Genomic DNA, 24,422 nt, shown 5'->3' on the forward strand with positions numbered 1-24,422 from the left:
CGATTATGACAAGCCTAAAAATTATATGACATACAGTAATTTAATAATAATAAAAAAATAATTAAAAAAAACAAAACTTAACGAAGAAAAAGAACTAACTAAACAAAACCAGAGGCTGTGGTGTCAAATTCGCATACAAAAACTAAAACGTTTATATATTAAATGATTCATATTGTATTTGCTCTGAATACTGAACAAGCTTTAGATTCAAATAAGACCAATTTCTGTCTAAATCTGAAGCCATAGCCTGAGCTCTTCTATGTTCTGCCCTTCTCAACAACTTACTGCCACCTAATGGTGGGAGGACGACCCTGTCCTGGGCCCCAGGGGGTCCATCCGGTCTATTGTCAAATCTCCATGTAAGTAGATATTAACGTACACTTGCGATACAGAATGAAATATCTGTATCCTACAATCAGCCTGTGAATATTCTCATTTGTCCAGGTCATAGTATCTCCAGTCCCGGCCTGGTCAGGTGCGAGAAAGAACTGATGAAGCCTCTTGGATGAGAGGTGAAACGCCTTCCTAGACAAATAACCAAGTCCAGTTGCTTTCGATTTAAAACTCCTTTGAGAGGTATCCTACAATCCCATACGCAAATATATGTGTAGTGAGTTTCTGTATATGAAATATATGTACATATAAAATAGAAACATATAAGTAAAAATTAGATGTGACACCTGTAAATTTGAGCTATTTCATAATGACATATATGTCTAGCCCATACAAGTATGTATGTTCATGTATGTATGCTTATGTTACATAAATATACATTCATCTTAAAGCCTGTCAGTATATGTTGATATTATATGCAGTTCCAAAAGTCTTAGACCACTTTCCCAGAATGGGAAGATAGACATGTTTAAAATGAATGAAAAATGAATAAAAAAACATATGTAGATATATATAATTTTAATATTGTATGTTGCTTTAATAAATGTGCAACATTAAATACATATTGTTAACATATATGGTCACAACATGTTATATCATATAAAAATATTCATCATAAAGATATTTTTAATATATGTACATATACAAAATTTACTTGGGGTATTTCTTATGTTATAAATTTTAGTATTTACATGGATGTAAATAATTGAAAAGTTCAGTTAATAACTGACAATGTTATTGATGGATGTTGAAGTTTGTGTACCTGTTAAAACTTATTTGAGATATAAAAAAAATAATAATAATTAAAAAAAAGAAAATTGAAGGTGAAAATTCTTTGTTCACTTTCAAAAAAGTGTAGTTGGCAATCTTAACTCAAAATCAACTTTGTCACTTTTTCTGGAACTTTCAGCTGCATCTCACAGTCTTCATGACTGCTTGGCTAATTAGGACCGAGAGAAGAGCATCTTGAATTCAAATTATTTTGTCAATCTGAAAAAAACAGTTGTACAGCAAAGAAACAAATAAAAAACCCTGCAAAAACCAGGAAATGGATAGTCACTGAAAACTATGATCTTGATAAAATGTGGTCTGATCTTCATCGGTTAAGTCACTTTCACATAGGAGAAAGCCCACTCCTCTGAGGACAGCAATGTTCACATCCTGGACAGAGAGGACAGGTGGTTCGAAAGAGGAGTGAAAGAAGCCATCTATGTGAAAATAGAGAAACCATCCCTCAACAGGGGAGGGGGCCTCAGACACCACCTATCTCCAATTTACAATGCTGCCCTTTCATCCCTTCCCAGGAGATTCAACAATTTAACCTCTAAGAGAAACAACTGTTCACAAGTGGCATGTGACTCCAACGACTGTGGTTATAACACAATAGGGCTCTATCGAAGTCGAAACCAACTCTCCACCAAGACAGTCACTCTAACGACTGTCGTTGGCACATGAGCACAAAGGGAACCAGTGACATCATCAGCCTTGTGAAAGCCCCTCCCAGAGGTTAAAAATACCTGGGTCTCCACACCAGATAGTTGGACCAGTCCCAGCCTGGTCAGGTGCGAGAAAGAACTGATGAAGCCTCTTGGATGAGAGGTGAAACGCCTTCCTAGACAAATAACCAAGTCCAGTTGCTTTCGATTTAAAACTCCTTTGATATAGCTGCAATCCAAAACACAAGCATTTCTTTGACCACTGGGGGCAATAATCAAAACTTTAACATTTTCCTTGAGGCCTTTAGAGACATTTGAAGCAGATCCAGCATGCTGGGTTGCAGTGTTTGTCACTGAGCATCTACATTGTGCCTGTGGAGCTGGGAGTACCTGTGCCCACAGAACTAAATTGTTTGACTGTGGGCTGATGAATATTTAAATTCTTTTGGATGGCTCTATAAAACTTTCCAGCTTTATCCAAATCAACAATTCTTGATTGTAAGTTTTCTTAGATCTCTTCTTCACGAGGCAGGGTTCACATCTGCAGATGCTCTTTATGAATTGTAAACCCACAATGAATGTTTTTCATCATCCTCATTACAATATAGAATAATATTATTGGGAAAACTATTACAACCAGTGCATGTAGTACAGGTAATGTACCTCTGAGTTACTTGTCTGTAACCTCAGTATTTCCATTTAATGCCACTTCACACTTCTGCCATATATTTCCACTACATACCTGACAATTAGGCCTACAGCTCATAGTTACTTTTCAGATTCATATTTTACATAAAATGGAGGGTACAGTCCAAAGACATATAGTTTACTTTAGTTGGTGACTCTAAATTGCCCATATACGTGAATTTGAGTATTTGTCTCTCTGTGTCAGCCCTGTGATAGACTGGTGACCTCTTGAGGTCCAGTCTGTCCTCGCCCAATGTCATCTGGGATTGCCTCCAGTCCCTCAGTGCCCCTAAAAGGATAAGTGGTATAGCGGATGGATAGATGGATTCTTCTCAATAATACTGTGAAAATCCATACACGTTTCACTATAATGAAACTACACAAAAACATAGAGTTTTATCAGTTTGATTTGACTTTTATTGAAGCTTGCGGAGCACACATCAGATAAACCTGGGAAGACCCCACAAATGAATGAAACATTTAGTACCCTTGTGAATTTAAATGACAATAACAAATCAAAGATATATTCTCCACCCTATTACCCAGTAAAGAAATTAAAGCTCAGCTGAGCAAACATTTCCTACCACAGTGTTATGTTGGAGTGTTATGTTGTTGGCTGTAATGATAGTAATATTAATTGAGATGTCCATGCCAGTACCACAAAACTAAATATGCATAAGCAAATAAATACAGAGTGCATTTAGGAATCATGGACAGAGTACAAAATAATGCCAAGCCACCTTATTACAGACAGAAGAGAAGTTCAACAAAAAGCGAGAGACTTTTAAACAACACAGGTGAATCAGATTAAAGCTTTTACAGTCAAATCAAAAATGCATTCCCTTAGATTTACTTATTCTTGCCCGACACCATTACACCAAACTCCTGGATGGAGATTTCTTTATTTATGTACTGCTGAAGCTGGCGATTTGTGATGTGACCAAGACGCAATGCATCATCAATGGAGAACTTTTTCCCTGATTTTCTGTCATGAAGAACTGAGGATTCTCCCTTGGGACCCTTAACTGTGATCTCCTCCCAGTCACACTCCTGGCTCTGCAGGTTGACGAACATCTTCCAGTCAATCAGCCCTAGCTTGTAGGCCTCCTCTGGTCGCATCTCCTTGCCTGTATCTGGATCAATGACGACGATAGACCTTCGGAGATGGCTCTCCCTTTGCTCCCTCTTTATTCTCACTGCTGCCAGATTCTTTTGGAGCCTATCAATTTCCTCATCCTTTTGGATGGTTATGCCTCTGAGTTCTGTGAGTTCCCTCTGTAGTGAATCAAGCCTCAGCTCAAGGTTCTTTCCATCCACCCTTGGTGCTGACTCAGTAATAAGCCGAGTCTCTTTGCTGGTAATCTCGATCTCAGACCGCAGCTTGCGGATCTCATTCTGCAGCCTTTGGTTTTCTTGCTGCAGACGGCTACTTTCATCACGAATGTAGTCCAGTTCTTTAGAAGACTTGGTGTTAGAGAACTCCATATCAGAGAGCCTGGAAGTGAGGGTGGATAGCTCCTGGTCAAGTTCTCGCCTTCTCCTTTTCTCTTCTTCCAAAGTCCTCCTTAGGTTCTCAATCTCAATCTCAGCCTCTGGGTCTCTTTCAACTTGGACTTTCTCAGTGCGGACAACTCTTTCCTTCACGTCCATCTTCTCCAGGGTGAGTTGCTGCTGGATGAGAGCATTCAACTCTTTCTCAAGAAGTGTGCGCTTGTGCCTCTCTTCATCGAGCTGTAGTTTGAGGATGGAGTGTTCCTTCTCCTGCTGGGGGTCCTGCTGCAATACTACCTTCTGTTTGACTGTCACCTTCTCACGGTTCTCTTTGTCGCGGATCTCCAGTTCATTAAGCCTGACCCGAAGCCTTTGGATCTCCAGTTCTGCATCACGCCTTGCCTTGCGCTCACGCTCTAGTTCCTCCAGTTGCAGATCCAGGTCAGCCTTCTGTCTCTGCAGTTGGTAGAGCTCTGTTTTAAGGCTGTCCTTATGTTTCTGCTCATTGCTGATGTTTTGTGAGAAGGTGTCACACTCTGATCTGAGGACAGGGTCCTCTTCCATCTTTACCACCTCTTGCTGAACAATCTTCTCACGGACTTGAGACAGATCCATCTTCCTCAGTCTGATCTTCTCCTCTTGGGCTGACCGTTCTCTCTCAAGGTCAAGGCGTTTCTTCTGTTCATCAGCCAGTCTCCTTTTGAGAGTCTCAATCTCCTCCTTAGTCTTGGGATCCTCTCTGTACTGCAGTACTTCATTTACCACCTCTTTTGTCTGCACTTGGGGTTTGGTGTCCTTCCATCTTTGAATTTCACCACGAAGTTGGCGGATTTCCATCTCAGATTTCTCAGTCTGGTGGGTTTTATCAACAATTTCATTACGAAGTCTCTCTAGTTCTCTTTCAGTCTGTGGATCTGTCTTGTATTTGATGACTTCTTTGATGATCTCTTTGACTTCAATTTGAGGTCCTCTGTTCCTCAGCATGGTCAGCTCATCCTGCAAGGATCTAAGCTGGAGCTCTCCATCTTTATAGCGTCTCTGTTGCTCCACAAGTTCAAGCCGTAGATTGGCCACCTCATTCTCAGCCTTAGGGTCAGGGCGGACAATCTCCCGCATTTTCTCTTGAATAACAACCTTGGACTTCTCCTCCTCTAGGCTGGTAATTTTCCTCTGGAGGTCAGCTTTTTCTCGCTGTGATGATCTTCGTTTGGTCTTCTCATCTTCATACTGTCTCCTGAGGTTTTCTACCTCCCTTTCAAAGGTAACATCTTTCTCTACTTTCAGCACCTCCTTGATGGAAATCTTCTCCTCTGCCATTGATTTCTCCTTCTCTAACCTTCGGAGCTTCTCCTGAAGAAATTGCAGTTCATCTTCCAGCTGCTTCCTGCCATCCATTTCCTTCTGCTTCCTGTCAAGGAGCACCCGGTACTCTGTTTCAAGTTGGGGGTCATTCTGAACTTTGATCACCTCCTCTTCAGTGATCACCTCTTGTTCCTTGTTCTTCTCCTCGGCCAGGAGAGTTACCTGCTTTTGTATCTGAATCAGCTCATTGTCTTTCACCAACTTCTGCCTTCTTAGCTCATCCAGGTCCTCCCGAAGCTTGCGCATCTCCTCCTCTTGACCCCGGTCCCTTTCTATGCGCAGGACCTCCTTCACGGTGTATTGCTGTGCCCCTTCTTTGGCCTCTGTCTCAAGGCCACGCAGCTTCAGCTTCAATACTTCAAGGTCATTCTCCAGGACATGGGTAGTGCGGCGCTCTTCTGAGAGTTTCTGCTGGACTTTGTGAACCTCTTCGTCCAGCTGGGGGTCAGGAACTTTTTTGATCAGCTCCTTCTTAACAATTGTATCCTGGGGCTTCTGTCCTTCAAGGACATAGATGTCAGTTTGGATGGTTTCAATTTCTTTTTCTAGCTGCTCCCTCCTCTGGATCTCATCTTCAAGTTGCTTCCTGATTCTCCAAGGCTCTTCTCCTGGGGCAGTAGTATGGACTGACTTGACATTTGTAGCTTGGATCATGTGGATCTCAGGTTGCTATAGAGGGAAAATAGTTATTATTATTGTAGTTTTTAATGTTGATGTTATTGTTGTTAATATTATCATGTGAAAATATTTCACCTGGTTGAGAAGACTTTCTGCAAACTCAAGATTCTGCAACCTTTGCTTGTTCACAGCATTCACCTCGGTAAACTTAGCTTCAATAGCAGCTTCCTATAAACATTGAAATAACATGTCACAGAAAGTACATACAGTAAATCCTTCAGATCTTGCATTGTTTCATAAACTTTTTGGCTCAGGACTGTTCAAAGCAAAGTTATGTCTACTTGCCATCCCTTGGCTCAAGACACTCAGGACATGAAAAAATGTACTACTTCTGCCACCAGCCATAGCCAGTTTGACTTGCAAGTGGGTGTACCAGGCCTGTACAACTCAATGTAGTGCTTACTACGTGGAAACTCCAGATAAGTAAATATGTCCACAGAAAATGTGACACCAAACATATCAAACACTCCAGCTAATAAACTTGTTAAAAATTATAAAGACCCGTTTATTTTTCCCTTGACTGAGAATTTTTGGAGCCAAAACTTGTGTCAGACCAGAAACACCCCCGACAGCTACTAAAGGTTTGGGTAGGTAATTTATGTGTAACATTTTTTAAGGGCAGCTATATAACAGAGCCACCTGAGTATTACTCAACTTGTCAATACAGTTGTTTTCTATAGCTGTGGCAACACTTTTTAGTCTGAGAAAATAACCCCGATGAGGTCATACTGATGTTATTTCCGTTATCTCAGTTTTGGCTAAAGACTTTAAAATCTTTAACAGACAAACTGGGGGTATGGTGGCTGAAAGATGTAGGTGTTTATTAGCCAGGGAGCATCTAATAAAAGTCACTATTTAGATGCATTATGGACAATGTAGGATCCAGGGGTTCTGGGGGAACAATTCAGAATAGGGACTGAAAGTCAGGAACTCTCAGCCTCTACTGCTTTGATCTGGTTATTCCCCCAACTTTATATAGAAGCGTGAAATTAAATTGTTGTACCCTTTCAAATGTGTGTTGGTGGCTGCAATGGTTAATCTACGCTAAGAAACAGCTAACAGAGATATGTTTTACATTTAAGTGAAAAACGTGCATGCGCTTGACCATTGGGAGGTTTGGCTTGTGGAAAACACGAATGAAGAAGACAGGGCCACACTATGTGTCTTGTGTCTTCTTTACTTTCAAATACATGACAATGACATATTATGAGAGCTTGATAGTTGCGCCTCACCTCTGCCTTGACTGTAAGAGCAGGTGATTCCAGTCTGCTCCTCTTGTATGTCTGAGGTACAAGTCCATCCTCAAGGTCAAGGATTGATCTGAACTTCTCAGTTTCAGTCTCATAGTCCTACAAAGTAGAATCAGTAAAGCATTAATCAAACCTTATTTAATTGTGAATCTGCAAATTAAAGGAAGTGATGTGGTGGTAAATCAATTTAGTAAATCTTACTTTGACAGCTTGTTGGTACAGCTGCGCATTTTTGGAGACATTGTTCAAGTCAGACTCCTTTCTTGCAATATCAGATAGCAAGTTCTGTAGAAAGCAGAGAGGTTGTTATGGGTCTTTATCTATAGCAACACTGGCAGAATATTCCGCTACACCAGGAAAATTTGCAGAGTATGAATTGCCCTGTTGCTTATCACTCTCACCCTCTGATTCTTCAGCTTGGTCTCCACTTGTCTCGTGTCATCAGTTTCACGGGGCTCGTAGTTTGGGACTCGAGACAGCCAGCTGTTCAGATTGTCATAATCATTTCGGTAATTGTTGTATGCCATCTTGGCTCTCTGCAAGCTTTGAGACCTGCAACACACAGCAAAACAGGTCAGTATGCAGATCTTATGTTTAAGTCTTTGTGGTGTTTTTGTGGTGTAATAATCAGTTAGCCTGTTTCCTCTAATAATAATTGATTCACAATTCTCAGATAACTTTCCCTCCTTGACATGACCCTCTTACCTGGTGTCAATCTGCCGGTTGAGATTGTTGAAGCGCTTGTTGAGCTTCTGGACATCAGCTTCCTGCCTTTCAATGTCGGGGCAGTGCTCTTGGAATTTGATAGCCATGTTGTCACAGCTGCCTTTGGCCAACCGCAGGTTCTGCTCTGTCTCAGAGATCACTGACCTCTTTGACCTCAGGTCTGATGCAATATCCTGAGTATAGCAAATTAGATTAAATTAATGAACATAATAATATGTTCTTCAGACAAGAATAATAAAGACAAGTCAATGATGGAATGAGCTTGTGGAGGCTCTCTTCCTTTTGCAGTTTATACCACACATCCAGCATCTGTGTGCAATAATTTCACTACATATCTGCTAATGAAGGCACCATCTTTTTGTTGAACATAAGGGACACAGTTGAATTAACTTAAATTAGCCTTTTGCTGGTTTTGGGGGCCTCCACATCCTCTATACTTGGATATTACTTTTACCACCTCATTAATTTAATATCAGTATTTTAAAAGTTTACTGAAAAATGCTGTGTTACATTTTAGAAGGTTTTAGAAGTTAATGGTACCCTATCAAGTCAAATTGCAAAGAAAGAAAAAACAGAGTTTATATTCAGTGTGTTCTCATCACAACGCATCATGTATATTCCTACCACAAAATAAACATAGTAAATACATTTTCTTCCACATTAAAACTTATAAAGCTTGTGTTTTGTACTATTTTACAAGCTGGCAGTTTTCTTTTTTTCAGGCCTTTGTTGACGCGTTATGTTTCTTGGAGCACTACCGCCACCAAATGTTGATCGGTGTAACAACACAAAACCACCATCAGGAATGTGTCTTGGCCTGCCTACAAAATATGGACCCGCTAATCAAAATGCTGTTCCATATAACTTGTAGTGATCAATAACTCAAGAGTGATTTATCATTGTTCAGTTCATGATGGCCTGGGTTCAGTCAGTGTAGGATATCAATCTTATCTGTGCTTACTGCGAGCTCCCGCTGTGTTTTCTCCAGTGAGGAGATGTCAGCTGGAGCAACCTCCTCCCTGGCCAGCTTGTTCTCGTAGCCGGACAGAAAAGTCTTTCCATTCTGAAGGGACGTCTCCAGCTGGTTGGAATTCTTCAGTCTAAGACAAAGGAAAGTGCAGCATTAGATGAAGAGAAATTTATGTCATTCAATAAATTTGAATTACATGTTTGATTTGAACCCATTTAAACCAGATGTGAAAACAATTCAGACACAGAAAAACCTGGGGAATACTGCTCCCACAAAGATCACTACTCCCACAGACAATGAAATACTGAGATTTATATCAAGTCCCATACTTCTCCTGAGAGCACTGAAGAAGCTGCTCAATCTTGGTATACTTCTTGTTGGCCTCATCCACTTTGCTGTGAAGCTGAGGAGCACTGACGCAGTTCGGATTTGAGACCAAGAAGTTCTTTGCTTCCTGCACTTTAGAGGATTTCTCTGGTTCAATCTTGCTGACAGCTGCGGCAATGTCCTGAAGGGAAATGTCCAGATTGGTGAGTTGTAAAATACATAAATATTCTCTCTCAGCTTTTTAAGATAAATTTAGGGATGTGGGGGCATGAGAAACAGCATTTTTATCAAACAGCAGGATTAAGTGGAGACCATACCCTCATATCCTGCAGGCGGTCTGCACTGTCCTGTAGTGGCCTGTTCTGCTCCAGTGGCGGGCGCACTCGTGCATGAATGGCCTTCTCCTGTTTGTCGAGGTCACTGACGACCTTATCCAGACTGGCCATCAGCTGACGGCACTGCTGCTCCTGCTTGTCTGAGGTCACACACAATCACACACAGCATGATGAACTTTTCATCTGGTCCCAGTTTATTACATGTCGCTATTATTTTTGTAATTTTATTTGTGATACCATTGGTCAACACACTTGTGACATTGTAAAGTGACTGCTGAGAGCTGGTTGGAGGTTGATAGTTAAGCTGAATTCTCTAAACCACTTTATTTAGAGGTCAGACTGAAAGCACTTAAAATGTTGAAATAATCTCTTACTACAGAGTAAAGCTGCACTGCACTGTGCACAGCCATGGTAAGAACAGGAGACCTGTTCCAGGAGAACTGTGATGGATATTTACAACAGACAGTTCATCTTTGTTTTCTCTTCCAAGTAATTTTGGCCAAGATGTTTTTTTTGTTACATCTTTACATCCTGTCTGACCATCTGACTGTTTGTGGTTCTTGCTCCACTGGACTTCTTTTTAGCAGTGTTGCCATGGAAACTTCCATGGCATGACCGTGGCCATGATTGTTTGTCTAATGGACATTTATTCTGGATATTTACCTTCACAAAACTACAGACACTTAGTTTAACCCTGTTGAGTTATAAGACAACATTAGCTAACTGCTGCAGATACTCATCACCCTCGTTAGGCTCTACTAATTTAACTACCATTAACAAACATTGTAGATTTATTCACCCTTTGAGTGATGCAGTTATACATTGTGCATTTCCTCAGGTCCAGTCGGTGCTAGACAAGATAATTTGAAATGGTAACTAATAATGCCACAAGCTTCGCTTCACTGGAAGTAGTTGGGCTACTCAGCCTCTTGTAAGCCTCACTGTGTTATTAATTATTGATTATGTGATTAAGCATACATTTATTGAGGCATATGAACATTATCAGCTAAAACAATAACAGGCCCAGAGACAGGTCCTTGAGATTGTGTAGTATGACCCACTCATCATTTCTTCAGAAAATTTGCAGCTAATGAAAGAGCCATAAATCAACTAGCAGATGGTGACACCAGGGCTTTCGCAGGGCCTTCTGGGGCCTGGAGATTGGGGTCTGGTTGCTAATCCAGCAAAGGCATGATCAGAAATCGCACTAGCTGCTTCCCCTGTTCTTTTCTAAAATACAGCCTGGTTATCAGTTAGCAACATGTTGCAAGAAAGCAGAGCTGGATGTGTTCTGCACCTGTAGCTGTGCCTGTCCCACTCTCCTTCTTCAGCTCATCAAAGCGTTTCAGCAGAGTTGACTTGCTTCCTGCCATCTTCTGTTTGACAGCCTTTTGCTGGCTGGCCAGGCTGCAAGCACACAACAGAACATACTGTTACTGCACTGGAGTAAAATGTCGAAGTTGATACAGTAAATGATTTTAGGAAACCACATGTACTTTATATATTTGTACAGACTCACTTGTCAGAGATGGCCACAGCCTCGGGGTCTGTGGGGGGTATCATGAAGCAGACGGCTGGGGCAGTGACTTTATGTCCAGCTGCATCCTTCACATCCCATTTGGTGCCATTGTTCCGGAGCAGAGTGTACCTCTCACCACGCAAGATCTGCCCCTGAACATGACCAACAACCACAATCTGTCATCAGCTGCTGGACCACAAATACAGTTTAATCTGTAACAGTCACATTCAAGACAACACACAAAAAACAAACACACAATGCAAATGAATTGTGTTTTCCATATTAAAGTTCAGTACTTTAATATGGAAAACACAATTCATTTGAAGATGTTTTCAATTTTTTTTCGGCTGCTCTGATTGGTCATGCATTATGTGATCAGAGCTTGTGCTGCTCTGTGCAGGACTTGGTTTTTGTGGTGACAAATGATTTGTGAGATGAAGACAGACGACACAGGAGTAAATTGAAATGGAACTGTATATAAATCTAAATACTGCACAGAATCTACAATGTACAGAACATGGATCATGTAGAAATGTATGTGGATATCAGCATTGTTTAACACGTTGCATACAATGACTTCCCTGTTATTATCAATGTTATGTGTTATCTTACATTTCACTGCTGAGAGATGTAATGTTCCTTTTCCTTTCATCATATATACATTTAAAAAAAAAAAACTACAATTACCATTTCACAGTTGTCTGCCTCTGCCACTCTGACTACTTTCAGATCACATCCTTGTTTATCCAGAGTCATTTGTGTGAAATTTTGTCATAATTGCAGTGTGAAGTCTTGAGTAATGGCTAAACAGTGTTGTGAGTGTTTTGTGAGGTCACAATGACCTTGACCTTTGACCTTTAGCCACCAAAATCTAATCAGCTTGTCCTTGAGTCCTAATGAATGTTTGTGCCATTTGTGCCAACTTGCAGAAGTTCCATCAAAGGTGTTACTGACATATCATGTCCATGAGAATGTGATGGACGGACGGAATACTTGAAAACAATATGCCTCTGGCTCTGGCTGTTGCCGGTGCGGAGGCATAAAAAACAGCAACAGATACCGTGATGGCAGCTTCAGTCCAGAACGTACCTCATCTGTGTCAAACTCACACAGAGCTTCAATGGGCAGCAGCTTCTGGGGGGTTTCTCTGCGGTACTTCAGAGGCAAAACCTGCAGGCTACGCTTCTGAAGAGCCTTGACCCGTTCATCAAAGTGGTCCATGGCCTTGGATTGGTCCTAAACACACACAGACACACACAGACACGCAGACACACACAAACTGTGTAAACATATTTTCCACTGCTGCAGAAGGAGTCACTGGTACTATCAGCTGTCATCCATGTTTGCATGTTCAGATGAAATACTCACATCCAGCTCCCTGATGAGACCCTCCATCTGATACACATCTTTGAACTCCGGGTTGTACTTCTGATTGACCTCTGTATCCAGCCGCTTCAGCAGGTCCTGAGTGTCACGTGCCTCCTTCTGGTACTGGACACACACCGATACACACACAGACACTGATGAGCTTTATCTGTTAAATGTGTGTGTGTGTGTGTGTGTGGGTGTCTGCACATCTGTCCTCTGTGTCTAACCTTATGGTACTCATCCATGTGTTTGAGGTGGTTTTCCTCACAGATGAGCAGGTTCAGGTACTCCTTCCAGTCAGCGTGGACTGCCTCCATGTGAGCCTAACAACAACAAAAACAACAACAACAAGATGTGTGAGTATGTGATCAAGTGAAGCAGTTTTTGTATATAAGGTAATGAAAGTGTTGACAAAGTGCTGTAGACTTTTCAAGGCAAGATTAAAAACCAAACAAGCAACACAGATACACACACAGACTGGTTCTGGTAGAAGTAGAGGAGAGCTTCAGTGTTAAAGAGCCATGTGCATGAGACTTTCTCAGCTTTAGTCATATTAAAAGAATTAGTTGATGGTTCTTCAAACATCTGGTCTAATGACTGCAGTAGAAAATTAGCCAGTTGGCTAACACTGGCATGTTTACAGTAATGTTGATTTCATGTGTATTGTCCCTAAATAAATAAATTAAATGAATATATTAATACTGCAACAAGACAAAGTATAAGTATAATGTTGCAATGAATTCAGTTAGTTAGTTAGTTAACTGTGTGCTACGTTTGTTTTTTGCATGTATTTGTGGTGGTGCAATGAAAAGGATGAAGGATTAGCTATTAGCAGTTAACGATACACCCATGGATATAGAGACACAATTTTCCTTTTCACAGATTACAAAGACCAAGGAGAAGCGATGAGCTTTAGGTCAGATGACCTCAGGGACCCCGAGACGCCCACTGAGTGCCTTCAAAATAGAAAGGTTTTAAAATCAATTCTAGGAAAACTGATTAATACCAACATATAAGGAGTTGTAGATTATGTGACATGAAAGGTGTGGAGGACCTGTCTCCAGACTGTGGTGCCAGGGAAAGGATTTCATTTTGAAAGTTTCCTGCAGCTGGAGGAAACTGGATCTTACTATGGTGGATCCTTGGGAAACCCCATGGGAGCCAATATGGTTCTGGAAGCCCAGAAATATATGCAGCAAGAAAAAACGTCAAACCCTAAGCATTCATCTGAACGGAGTTAATGGATGAGTCTGTACCTCAATAACATTCTTTCCTGGATGCCCAGAGGTGATCAGCTTCTCTCCGTCCTCATTCAGCTTGGTGATGGTGGCCTCCTTGGACTCCAGACATTTACTGATGAAGTTCTGCAGGGGTGAGACAGAAGTGCTGAGTAAACAGGGGATTGTGTTTTTTTTCCTTGTTGTCTTTATGCAGCTTGCTTTTATAAGTGGTGTGTGTCCGTTCCACAGCTACCTCATACTGCCTCTGGCGAGCGGGGTAGTCCAGGTTGGTGTCGCTCCAGTCGTAGTTGACCCTCTCCTGGGCCTGTTGATCCATCCAGTAGAGCTCATTGGTGCAGCGCTGCATGTAGTCCCGCAGGCTGAGCAGGTTGCGTTGACGAGCACTGGAACTGGCCTAGACAAGGGAACGAGAAACGTGATGTAAACATGATGACTTGATGACAGGAAGTTGGTGCACTGAGCTGACAAAATTCATTTCAGTGTATAACTTTATTTTTATGTAAATATTTGACAGCGTGAGCAGCAGTGTTAATCTGAATCTGAATGCTGAAGTGATGTTCAGTACAGTTTAAAACACATGTGAATAACATTATGTGCTCAAAAGGTTTTAAAATGTCAAATAATAGTGAAAAGTTTGTTCTGTTAACTTGCAGGGCTGTTGGCTGGAAGCTACAAAGACAAATAAGATGAACAACAATCAAAATCCAGCAGCACTGAGGTGAGAGGTTGATTCCATTGAAACTGCTGCTCTTTTAAATGCACACATTTCAGCATTTTAATCTCATGTGTAATTTTCAGATTGAGGCTGGCATTATTCGTTATTTTCATTACTGTCAACAAATACGATGAAAAGACCAAAACCAACAACACATGTGTCTGTAATGCTCAGCCCATTGTTTTTTGAACATGCATATCTTTAAAAACACTAATGATAGTTTCTGTTTTAAAAAATAATCCCAAAATACAAACACAATGTTCTTTTGTTGGGGACTATTTTCAGTGGCGAATAAATCCACATTTGGTGCTCCAGTGAGTATTTGTTGCAGCAGTACAGTGTGTGTGGGACTGAGTCAAAACAGACTACAGTGTGTGATCATGATGTGTCTTTAATAGTTCAGATATATCTGGTCAGTAGGATACATTTATTATGGGTTTGGCTCTGCACATGGCGTTTGTTGACAATATGAAATATATAAAAAATCACTAAAGAGTTCAACTTTAAAGTTTGGAACAAATGTGTTGCATATTTCTTGTCAATAAAATAAGAAATGAAATGTTTGTCTGCAAACAAGACAACAGCCACAGAAACTAGCCAAAGGGCTAAAAACAAGCTGGTGGTGAGAGATGGAGCAGGTCTCTGTTCTCTATGCAGATTACACTGACACACACAGATGCACAAGAACAGATGCTGTATATAAACAAACAAAGTACACACCTCTGGGCTTAGAGTGTGTGTGTGTGTATGTGTGTGCATGTGTGTGTGTTTAAGGGGGGTTGGGGGGTTTATTACCAGCAGTTTGTTGTACTTCATCTGGAGGCTACTGACATACTCCTGAAGAAACAAAGAAAACATATGTTAAGCAAACTAATAATCATCATAAGGAACTGCGCAATATAAAACATATGTGGAAACTTTCACAGCAACTACTTTAAATGCTTCAGTGACTGTTCAGTGGTTGTTTTACTCATGTATTTCTAACTCTGACTCTAATAAATGATCAAAACATAAAATAACATCAGAACTTCTATGATCATAAAAACTTAAAACATATCTGGTCACTATGAATAAAAAAACACTGATAAGTCCTGACATCATTCAGCTCTTCTGGTTTTGTGTTTGTACCTTGTCGCCACTGGTGGAGATATGAGGAGCCAGCGCCTCCACCTCACTGTGGAGGATGTTGTGCTCCTCCACCTCGTTCTCCACAGACGGCAGGTCCTGTCCAAAGCCCTTGTTGTTCAGGTTGTCCTGGGCAGGGAGACAAATGAGACACTTCAGTCCACTCCACTCAGTCGAGCGTGACTATTTGGACTTAACCTGGTCGACTGCTAAAAATGATTTTGTCTATAACACTGCTGAAATGACCTAGCAGTGTTGCTCATGGTTAAAGAGCTAAGGACCTCCAGAGAACACCTGAAGTAACAGTCACAAAGGTCAGATCCTTGTGCAGTGAGTTGTTAGGGGGGGTGTTAGGGTTTTTCCATGTTGATAGACATGAACACTATTTTTGTATTTTCTTGACTCTGGCACCTTTGGACCGACTGACAAGTTTTCCAATCAGCCCATACTTCCTAATTCTGTTTTCTGCTTCTTAAAGTTGAACCTGTTGTTGACTTTCTGTAGCTTAGCTCTGCATTCATTAAAGCTGTATCAAATGATTTCTCTGGCCTCTCTTCACCTTTATGTTAGAAAACACTGTTTACACATTCAGCAGACACAGAGTCCCATAAGAAAACATAAGAAGTTGTATCTGTGTCCGGTGTTCCCTCTTTTAGCTCTGTGTTTGGTCTCCACCAGCTCCCAAGGGAAACATCTGTCTCTTCAGCTGCTAAATGCTCCACTGTGTTCACCACCTGCTCTGACTGTGTCTGTCTGGAGACATTTTTTGTATCACTTCTCTCTCATTTTTCAATAATTTAAATATATAATAAAATACTAATAAAATGCCCAAAAATAATTTGAACAAAAAATCTAAAAAGCTCTGTAAAGCTGAAGGGAACTGCAGAGGTGGTGATGATTCTCTTTTATTTTGTCATTAACAGCAGTCATGACACTATTGTTAATATAAAAATGATTGATTACTGCAATAAAACAATATCATTAAAATGAAATCAAACAATATCATCTAGTATAACTCCTCCAATATAATATATTCCTCCAATCTTGCATTTTAGTACTGAATTTGGTCTCCAAAGGTAACAAAGATAATTACACAATCAAAGAAAACTAACACACAAGCAAAGTATTATCTTAAATACAACTCAAAACCATTGTTTCTTTTAAATACAGAGACAATAAATTATTCAGTATCGTCTTGCACCTCTTGGTTTTGTTCTATAGTTTTTAAAACCTGCAATGAATCCTAAAAGCCAATTACATATACAGTACTGTGCATTAAACCTATTGTATAATTAATGAATTATTTTCCTACTATGGCTATATATATGTATGTATGTATGTATGTATGTATGTGTGTGTGTGTGTGTGTGTGTGTGTGTGTGTGTGTGTGCGTGTGTGTGTGCATGCGTGCGTGCGTGCGTGCGTGAGTGTAGGGTGGTCCAACAGGTCTGTGGAGGATCACAGGGGCTGTGTCAGGTCAACAGTGGGACCCTATGTGAGTGACAGAGCTTCCTACCAGTTTCTCATCTATCATGTTGCCCCAGTTGATGCTGGGCATCCCCTCAGTGCGGCTCAGGTGGTAGATGCGGTCATGGTCTTCTCTCAGCTTCATCACTCTCTCACGCAGCTGTCTCATGCTGAACACACACATGGTGATGACAGTTAATAAGTAACGTTTCAGCCTGACAAGATAACACAGCTTGTGTGTATACAAATTATACTGATCTATAAATCTATTTTTAATCACTCTAAATAGAAGTGGTTACAAATATTTACAAAACGTAAAGAATATAAAGACATTTCTGTTTGGAAAAAAAAACCGAGAGCAGTGAAGATTGTGACATGAACCTTTTGTTGCAGTGGTGGACTGAGTGTTGTGGGAATGTCCAATATAATGAATTTATCAAGACAACAGATGAACATAGAGGAAGCTATAACTGGGAAAGAGGGAAATGAGGAATAAAGGTTTGCCTCTTATAAAGTATAATCCTTCTCCAAATAAAGTCCCAGGGCCTTAACATGTTCACCTAAGCATTTAAGGGTTTCTCCTTATCTTGGTCTTATACTTAAAGTCAGTTAAGCAGTTGCACGAAAGACATTAGCAACCAAATTAAGGAAAAAAACTAAAAGGTACTGTATCTTAAGCGAAACATGGCTGAGTTTATGGTGAGCGGGTGGGAGGTAAATATTCGAGAATTTACCACATGCTGTGTGCTGCTCGCTGACACCAGCAGACATGGGTAATAGATACTGTAGCTTGGACGTTACATAGCACCATACAGACTTAAAGTATTAGAAGGAGCTTGGGAGCTGAGTTCTACTCACTCCTGCTCTATCATCTCAGCCTGTGGATGCTGGAGACGCTTGGCGTTGACAGCGTCCTCGTCCAGGCCGGTGAGCAGCTCCAGAGAGTTGAGGATTCTCTTGTTGGTGTCATCCTGATACAGCGGCTGCTTCCCCTCATTGATCTTACTCACATCCTGCAGCAAAGGCACAGTGGATGTGATTCACAGTTAATCAGGTTCAGTCAGACAAACACTGCTGGCTACAATTTAATGTCAGAGTAAACACAAACATCAGCAGAAAATACACACAAGCTGAACTTAAATTGCTTTCTTCCTTTCTTCACAGCTTTTTCGGTTTTTACTTTTTGCAGTTTTTTACACTTGCTTTCATTTTTTTAAATTTGTGACAGAGAATATTTCACCTGTAAAAGAAATTATGGATTAAACTACTCATCCTTACTATTAACCACTGTTATATGTCATTATTATTGATGAACACCATTACCTATACAGCTGTTCCTGGTCTCTCCCTCTCTCTCTTTTCTCCTCTCTCCTCCCCCCACACCCCCTTTTTTTTCTCCTCCTAAACCCAACCGGTCGAGGCAGACGGCCGCCCAGCCTGAGCCCGGTTCTGTTGGAGGTTTCTTCCTGTTAAAAGGGAGCCCCCCCTCCCCCCGTTGCCAAACGCTTGCTCTTTGTGGGAACTGTTGGGTTTTTCTCTGTAACAAAGTAAGGTCTTGACCTTACCCTGTAAAGTGCCTTGAGATAATGTATATTATGATTTGGCGCTATACAAATAAAAATGAATTGAATTGAATTGAATGCTTTTTTCATTTGTCTTTTCCTTTGTGTCTAATGGCTTCAAATCAGCTCTCAGGCTGCATATGGTTAAAAAAACTCCATCAGTCACCAGCAGCGGCCCAGTGCACTCAATATGCTCTGCATGTTCAGACTCAAACAGTGACTAAATAAAGTGCACTGACTACAATCCACCCTCACAAAGAAAATGTAAGAGTCACTCATAACTAAAAAAACTACAGCAAGTTGTGGTCAAACACTTCCAGGAACACTATCACATCTAAAGTCTACAAACACAACTTGTTTTTATAGATGCAGTTAAGGTGATTTACAATCATCATTATGACTTCACAGTGAGGAAGTCACACTGTCATCTCCATAATTAAACAATTAGGTTGAGGGAAAATGTTGCTAAATTCAAGTGTCTGCTACTATTTGTGCTTTGAACATTATTATTTAAGATATGGATTCATATTATATAACATAGTTTTAGCTGTGAACTCTTTTACCTTCCTATGAACCAGAATACTACTGCTACTGCTCCTCTTGATCTTTCTCATTTTAGTTTTATTTTTCGGTTTTATTTTGTGAAATGATGACTTATATGAAGCTGTCAGTATGAACAGATCTCCAAGGCTGTTTGGAGACACTGTCATCAGACTGCACCTTGTTGAGGTTCTGCTCCACGTCGTAGATGTTCTTCTCCACTTTATCTGCATTCTTTTGTAGCTTCTCAATCAGAGCGCTCAGCTCTGTGGATGGAGCTCTGCAAGAAAAACACAGTTTTCTCACTTTTAATGTGAAGGTCTGCTGTGTATCACGGCAACAATCACTGCGTTTAATGATCAGAGAGTCTTTAGGTTGAACAAAACATCTATAGGATCTGAGGATTTGTAATTAGCATTCTTACAATTTTCTAGCATTTCATAGACAAAATGATTGAACTATTGAAAACAACATGAGCCAGAACAGTGGGTCTTAATCCTCTGGAGAGTAGGAATATTTTCAATAAACTCTGTGTTAACCCACTGAGTACATTTTGATATTTTTGCCTTGCTAGTAGCAGGCTAGAGGTCATGTGGTCATACTGTAAGTATCCACAGCTACATCCATGGCAATATGGCCAAGATGCAGCTCTTAGACATTTTCTGGTGCTTTTATTAATCAATATGATAATTTCAATCGACAGTATTTTAGTCCTGCTTCAGGAAAGAAACTCCACACTCATGCACTGGTTTTGGTCCAAATGACTCAAGGCAAACTGAGCTGTACACACATACACATCAACACTGTGAGAAAGACCTTTTGCTGTCTCTGCAATGCCACATCTAAAGTCTAAAAACACAAACTTGTTTTTTTAGATGCAGAAAAAGACTGGTTAAAATAACATGATGAGCCAGAATTGGACTGCTAATCAAATTCCAGCATCTTGATACCAAGCAGTTGACTCACAGTTTTTCCCTGAGAATCATCATACACATCAGCTGCCACAACCAGCAGTCACAAATTTGCACGACTGTCACTGTTAATGTTTTGCTCTCTAAGTTTGCTCTCTTTGCAGCTTTACAGGACACAACTGACATCTCTCCTTAAAGTAAAAGAAACTGGCTCAGCAGGTTTTTGCCAGATATCATGCAGCAGACACACCTAGTCCAATCACTGTGACAACTGTCACTGACTGTCAGGTGTGTTCAGGTGTTGCTGTGAAAACTGGTATCACTCACATAATATGAAGTGTACAGTGTTAACATGGAGCACTGGAACCAGTCAGTCACTGTCATGACTTCATGTCACCCCAGAGCCTAATTGATATTTTATCATAGCTGATTTCAGCTTATCAAAGATATATGGTGTCTGTGTGTACGATAAATAACAACAAACTTGCGAGTCATAAACTCTGATGATATGTTTTACAACGTCTCCTTTACACAGTTTGTCCAGCAGAGAGCACTGACAGATTTGACACTGTAACAATGTCCTGCACAGTGGACACTACTGTTCATTTAACAGTTTAAAGGATCATTTGTCATCATGTGTAAATCCAGACAACACTGGACCTCTGAGGTAGATAATGGAACAGTGAACTGATAATGGCACAAAAACAAATGTGTGTGACAGGGAACAGACAAACCGCATGTGGCATCACTGTTTTGAAGTGACTATAAATCTGTGATAAGCTAATATGGGCTGATAATATGAGTCAGTGTGTATTTATGTCAAATAAAAATATTGGCTGAGATACTGTTTTTTTCATTTATTGAACTCTCTTAATTGATTTTTGCATCAGCCTCAAAAGTTGACTTTATTTGGCTCCAGCTGATAAAGAGAGTAGGTTGTTTCTCATTGGCTTTCCCACTCACAGCACCAACAGTCAATCAGTAATGACTCATTATAACCTTCACACAGATTCAGGAGAACCATTGTCACATGGACACTGTTTTGGTTCATTTAAATATTTTTTACGGTGTCCCTCAGATAATGTCACCAGTACATGTTTGGACAATAATGTTACAAAAGAACAAAAACACAAGCAACTACTGTGAGCCAGTGACAGACGCAGAGCAAAGACTGTCCATGTCTGTCTATTCAAATCCACCACACATCACCTCTGTCTCTCTCTCCCTCTCTCTCCCTCTCTTGCACGCACGCGCGCACACACACGCACACACACACACACACGCACACGCACACGCACACGCACACGCACGCACACACACACACACACGATCCACACCCATTCACCATTTGTACACAAGTTACATAATGCCTGCTGAATGCACTCTGGACACTGACTTTAATGTCACAGCCTCTGCTGGTTTTGATATGAAACAAGTTTGAACTGGTGAATCCTACAGAGTTCTGCAGAAGCAGCAGGTTTCGTTTATCCAGAGGAAAAACGCCCTGAAGGGGGTTTCTGTCACATTAGAGCACAAGCTCAGGGTAACAAACACACAGACTTCTCTTTTCTCACTGAGACCTTCAAACTAACAGGTCCTTGTGTAAGCACAACACTCCTTTACAGACCATGTCTCCCACATCGCATGTATTTGGATTACAAGACTCAATGCATAAGGACAAAAGGAACATCAATGGGTTGTTAAATTAAAGACATAAACACAGTTGCCCATACAGTTCCCCTGCATGACTTTAAATGTCTACTTTAAATAACAGCCCTGGTTTGTACAGATCATGTGCAGATAAAATTCATGGTTTCAAATTCAGAGAAGATGATCACAGACACTGTCCTGGTCATTTCAGCAGTCAACACACTCAATGAACATGTTGTATAACTAGACACAGCAACCTGTCTTGACCCCAGAATACAGAATACAGCTTTTTATTCATAATTCAAGTGGCTGAAATTAAGCTACAATAATTCTACCTGCTATACTATGTATTCTGTGCCCAAACATGTTTCCTGGGAAGCTCACTGGCTCTATTTCAGTGTTTTGACAGAGGTTGTGTTGGTTCTGGGAAGGAACTGGCACTGGAGTATTGACTTGAGAAACACAGCTCAGATGTTTCCAGGGGGAGAGGGTCAAATTAGAACCAGAAGGTTGCAGCACTAAGTCATAGAGGGTGTGGATGGCTGTGAACGTCACAGCAAGCCCAGAGCCTCAGCCTTTGTCTCAGCAGCCTGCTCTCCATCCATATGTATGGATTTCTTTATAACAGCATTGCATTGTTTGTAACTGTTATGCATCTCTTCATGGTCATGTTACATTTTGTGGCCATTTTTGCTTCTTTGTGCTCATTTTATGTGCTTTGTGCTTGTTTTACAAATCTTTCTTTCTATCTATCTCACCTGCCCTGTGCCCTGTGGCCTGTTCAGTGATCCATCCTTGTCTAGATAAGGAGAGGAAGTACATTCCAAAACATACAGTGACTCCTTGCTGCCTGTCTCTAATCCACCTCCCTGTAAAGAGAGATGGATAAGAGGTGGATCTCTATGAAGACACCTGAAGGTTAACTCTCTGTAACTGTAATTCTGTAACTTATTTTTTGGATGTGAAGCTGGGCACTAATCCCCATGTCCGAGGCCCTGGTGATCTTGTGCATTGACTTGACGCTGTCATCAGTCTGGCTCACTCTAACAGCTCAACAGCTTTTCTTCTAACCCCTACCAGCTACAACCTGAAGAAGAGGACCAGCATGAAGAAATGGAGACACTGCAGCTGCATTATTAGGAATCCATTACTGCATGTTACCTGGCTCATCAGGGAGTTGTTTAACAGTGATTACAATAATGACTCATCTTCACTTTGGCATACTTGCTCCCGCCTTGTGCGTAGAAACAGTTACATAAATTCCAACTCAAATCGATTAGTGGATTGATATGAACTTTTTTAGCTACGTGAGGCCACTGCACAGTCCTCTGGGGGAAGATAGAGCATTCCTTTACTCTGACAGCAGGTGTGACAGTGGGAGGAACACACTTTACACTTGAGGATTATTATCTGAAAAACAGGCTAACCCTCCTAATACCTGCTGACTGACAGAGAGCATTACCTCCCTACTGCCTCTGAAAACCTCCATCCTGAGGGATCAGTGAAGGCAAGACACTTGAAATGAAAAAGAGCAGGCTCTTCAGATAATGACTTCAAAAAGCAACGTCAGCCTCAGTACATTCATCTACTTTATCAGAAATCTCAGTGATTTCACGTGGGCTGGACAAACCCACTGAAAAGACTAGAAGTGATAGGGACTGGGCTTGGCACAGCTGTTCCTCATACACTGCCTTGTGAGGAGGACAGCCTCATACTTATCAAACCAGTTACTACAACTTTACTACACAGCCTATCAGCCACACCCTCAGCTGAGTTAAAGCACATTGTGCAATCTGACGTGCAGTTTTCTGTGAATTCAGTCTTAAACACAGATCATGCACACACCGTCTCCTTTTATTCACATTACATCCACACAGTAGTGTATACTAACAGTAGTTAGTATAAAGCATGTGAGTCCACCATAGGGTACACCTTGTTCTCTTGTTGAATGTTCAGCTCAGACACCAAACTCCGTTCAAAATTCGACTGAATAAAAATGACTTGTGTGCGCTAACAAACCATGATTTGGAGGTGTTTTGTGAATAAATATAATATGATGTTTAATTCGACAGGTGTTTATTCCACCTATCTTCGATGTATTATGCCTACATCTTCTTTATTAACAGATACTTCAATACTTTTCACACTATTGTTTTAAAAAAAAATACGGAGAATTTGGAGGAAGAATTTTGTACAGAACCAATGATAAAAGAGAAAAGTGTCGGATAAAGTTACGATCGAAGTTAAGAGAGCGTGAAGAGTCAGGTGAAGTTCGTACAGGTGGCGCAGGTACTTACGTGACTTCGCTAGGAAGCGATGTCACTTTAAATGGGTGCTTTTTGAAATGAAGTTTGGCATTGAAGGAACACACTGCAGCTACAACACAAATACGCCGTAAAAGAAAGTCTATTACTCACGTTGACTTCGTTTGTGTTATAATGGTGGACTTGCTCTTTTTCTTGAACATGGTGACGGTCCACCTGTCAGCGGCTTCCGACGAGAAAACAGTCCCAGCAAGACAGGTGTACCTCAGCTGTGTGTGTGTCCTCTGCTCGCTCCACTGCTCACACTGATCTGAGTGAGTCCTGTGTCAGATATGTCCACACACCCTTCACAATGTCAGAGCTTCCCCTCCCACTCACTCTGCACTGGACTCATCACCCGAAACA

At 40.9% G+C, this 24,422-nt stretch overlaps 1 protein-coding gene across 1 annotated transcript; it reads right to left on the bottom strand.

The window, feature by feature from the left end:
* Positions 1-2,910: 2,910 nt before the first annotated feature.
* On the bottom strand, positions 2,911-24,403 carry ppl (periplakin). The gene is made up of 22 exons (XM_071501476.1): positions 24,171-24,403; positions 19,373-19,472; positions 17,949-18,103; positions 17,140-17,260; positions 15,627-15,752; positions 15,294-15,335; positions 14,016-14,177; positions 13,799-13,906; positions 12,770-12,865; positions 12,543-12,665; positions 12,264-12,410; positions 11,175-11,326; positions 10,953-11,062; positions 9,638-9,795; positions 9,323-9,501; positions 8,985-9,123; positions 8,003-8,196; positions 7,699-7,849; positions 7,499-7,582; positions 7,280-7,396; positions 6,123-6,215; positions 2,911-6,038 (listed from the first exon to the last, which is right to left on the bottom strand). Exons 1-22 carry the CDS (start codon positions 24,218-24,220, stop codon positions 3,366-3,368), a joined length of 5,280 nt encoding a protein of 1,759 aa, XP_071357577.1. The 5' UTR covers positions 24,221-24,403; the 3' UTR covers positions 2,911-3,365.
* Between the last annotated feature and the right edge of the window lie 19 nt (positions 24,404-24,422).

Source organism: Trachinotus anak, unplaced genomic scaffold, assembly GCF_046630095.1.
Source record: "Trachinotus anak isolate AG129_WGS33_773 ecotype Australia unplaced genomic scaffold, CSIRO_AGI_Tana_v1 ptg000017l, whole genome shotgun sequence".
Taxonomy (NCBI): Eukaryota; Metazoa; Chordata; class Actinopteri; order Carangiformes; family Carangidae; genus Trachinotus; species Trachinotus anak.

Excerpts from the sequence above, each read along its gene's own strand:
- ppl (XM_071501476.1), bottom strand. The coding sequence starts at position 24,220 with ATGTTCAAGAAAAAGAGCAAGTCCACCATTATAACACAAACGAAGTCA. Across the intron at positions 8,197-8,984 it reads AAACACAGCGGGAGCTCGCA|GATATTGCATCAGACCTGAG; the intron begins GTAAGCACAGAT and ends TGCTATACTCAG. Across the intron at positions 7,850-8,002 it reads AACCGGCAGATTGACACCAG|GTCTCAAAGCTTGCAGAGAG; the intron begins GTAAGAGGGTCA and ends TGTGTGTTGCAG.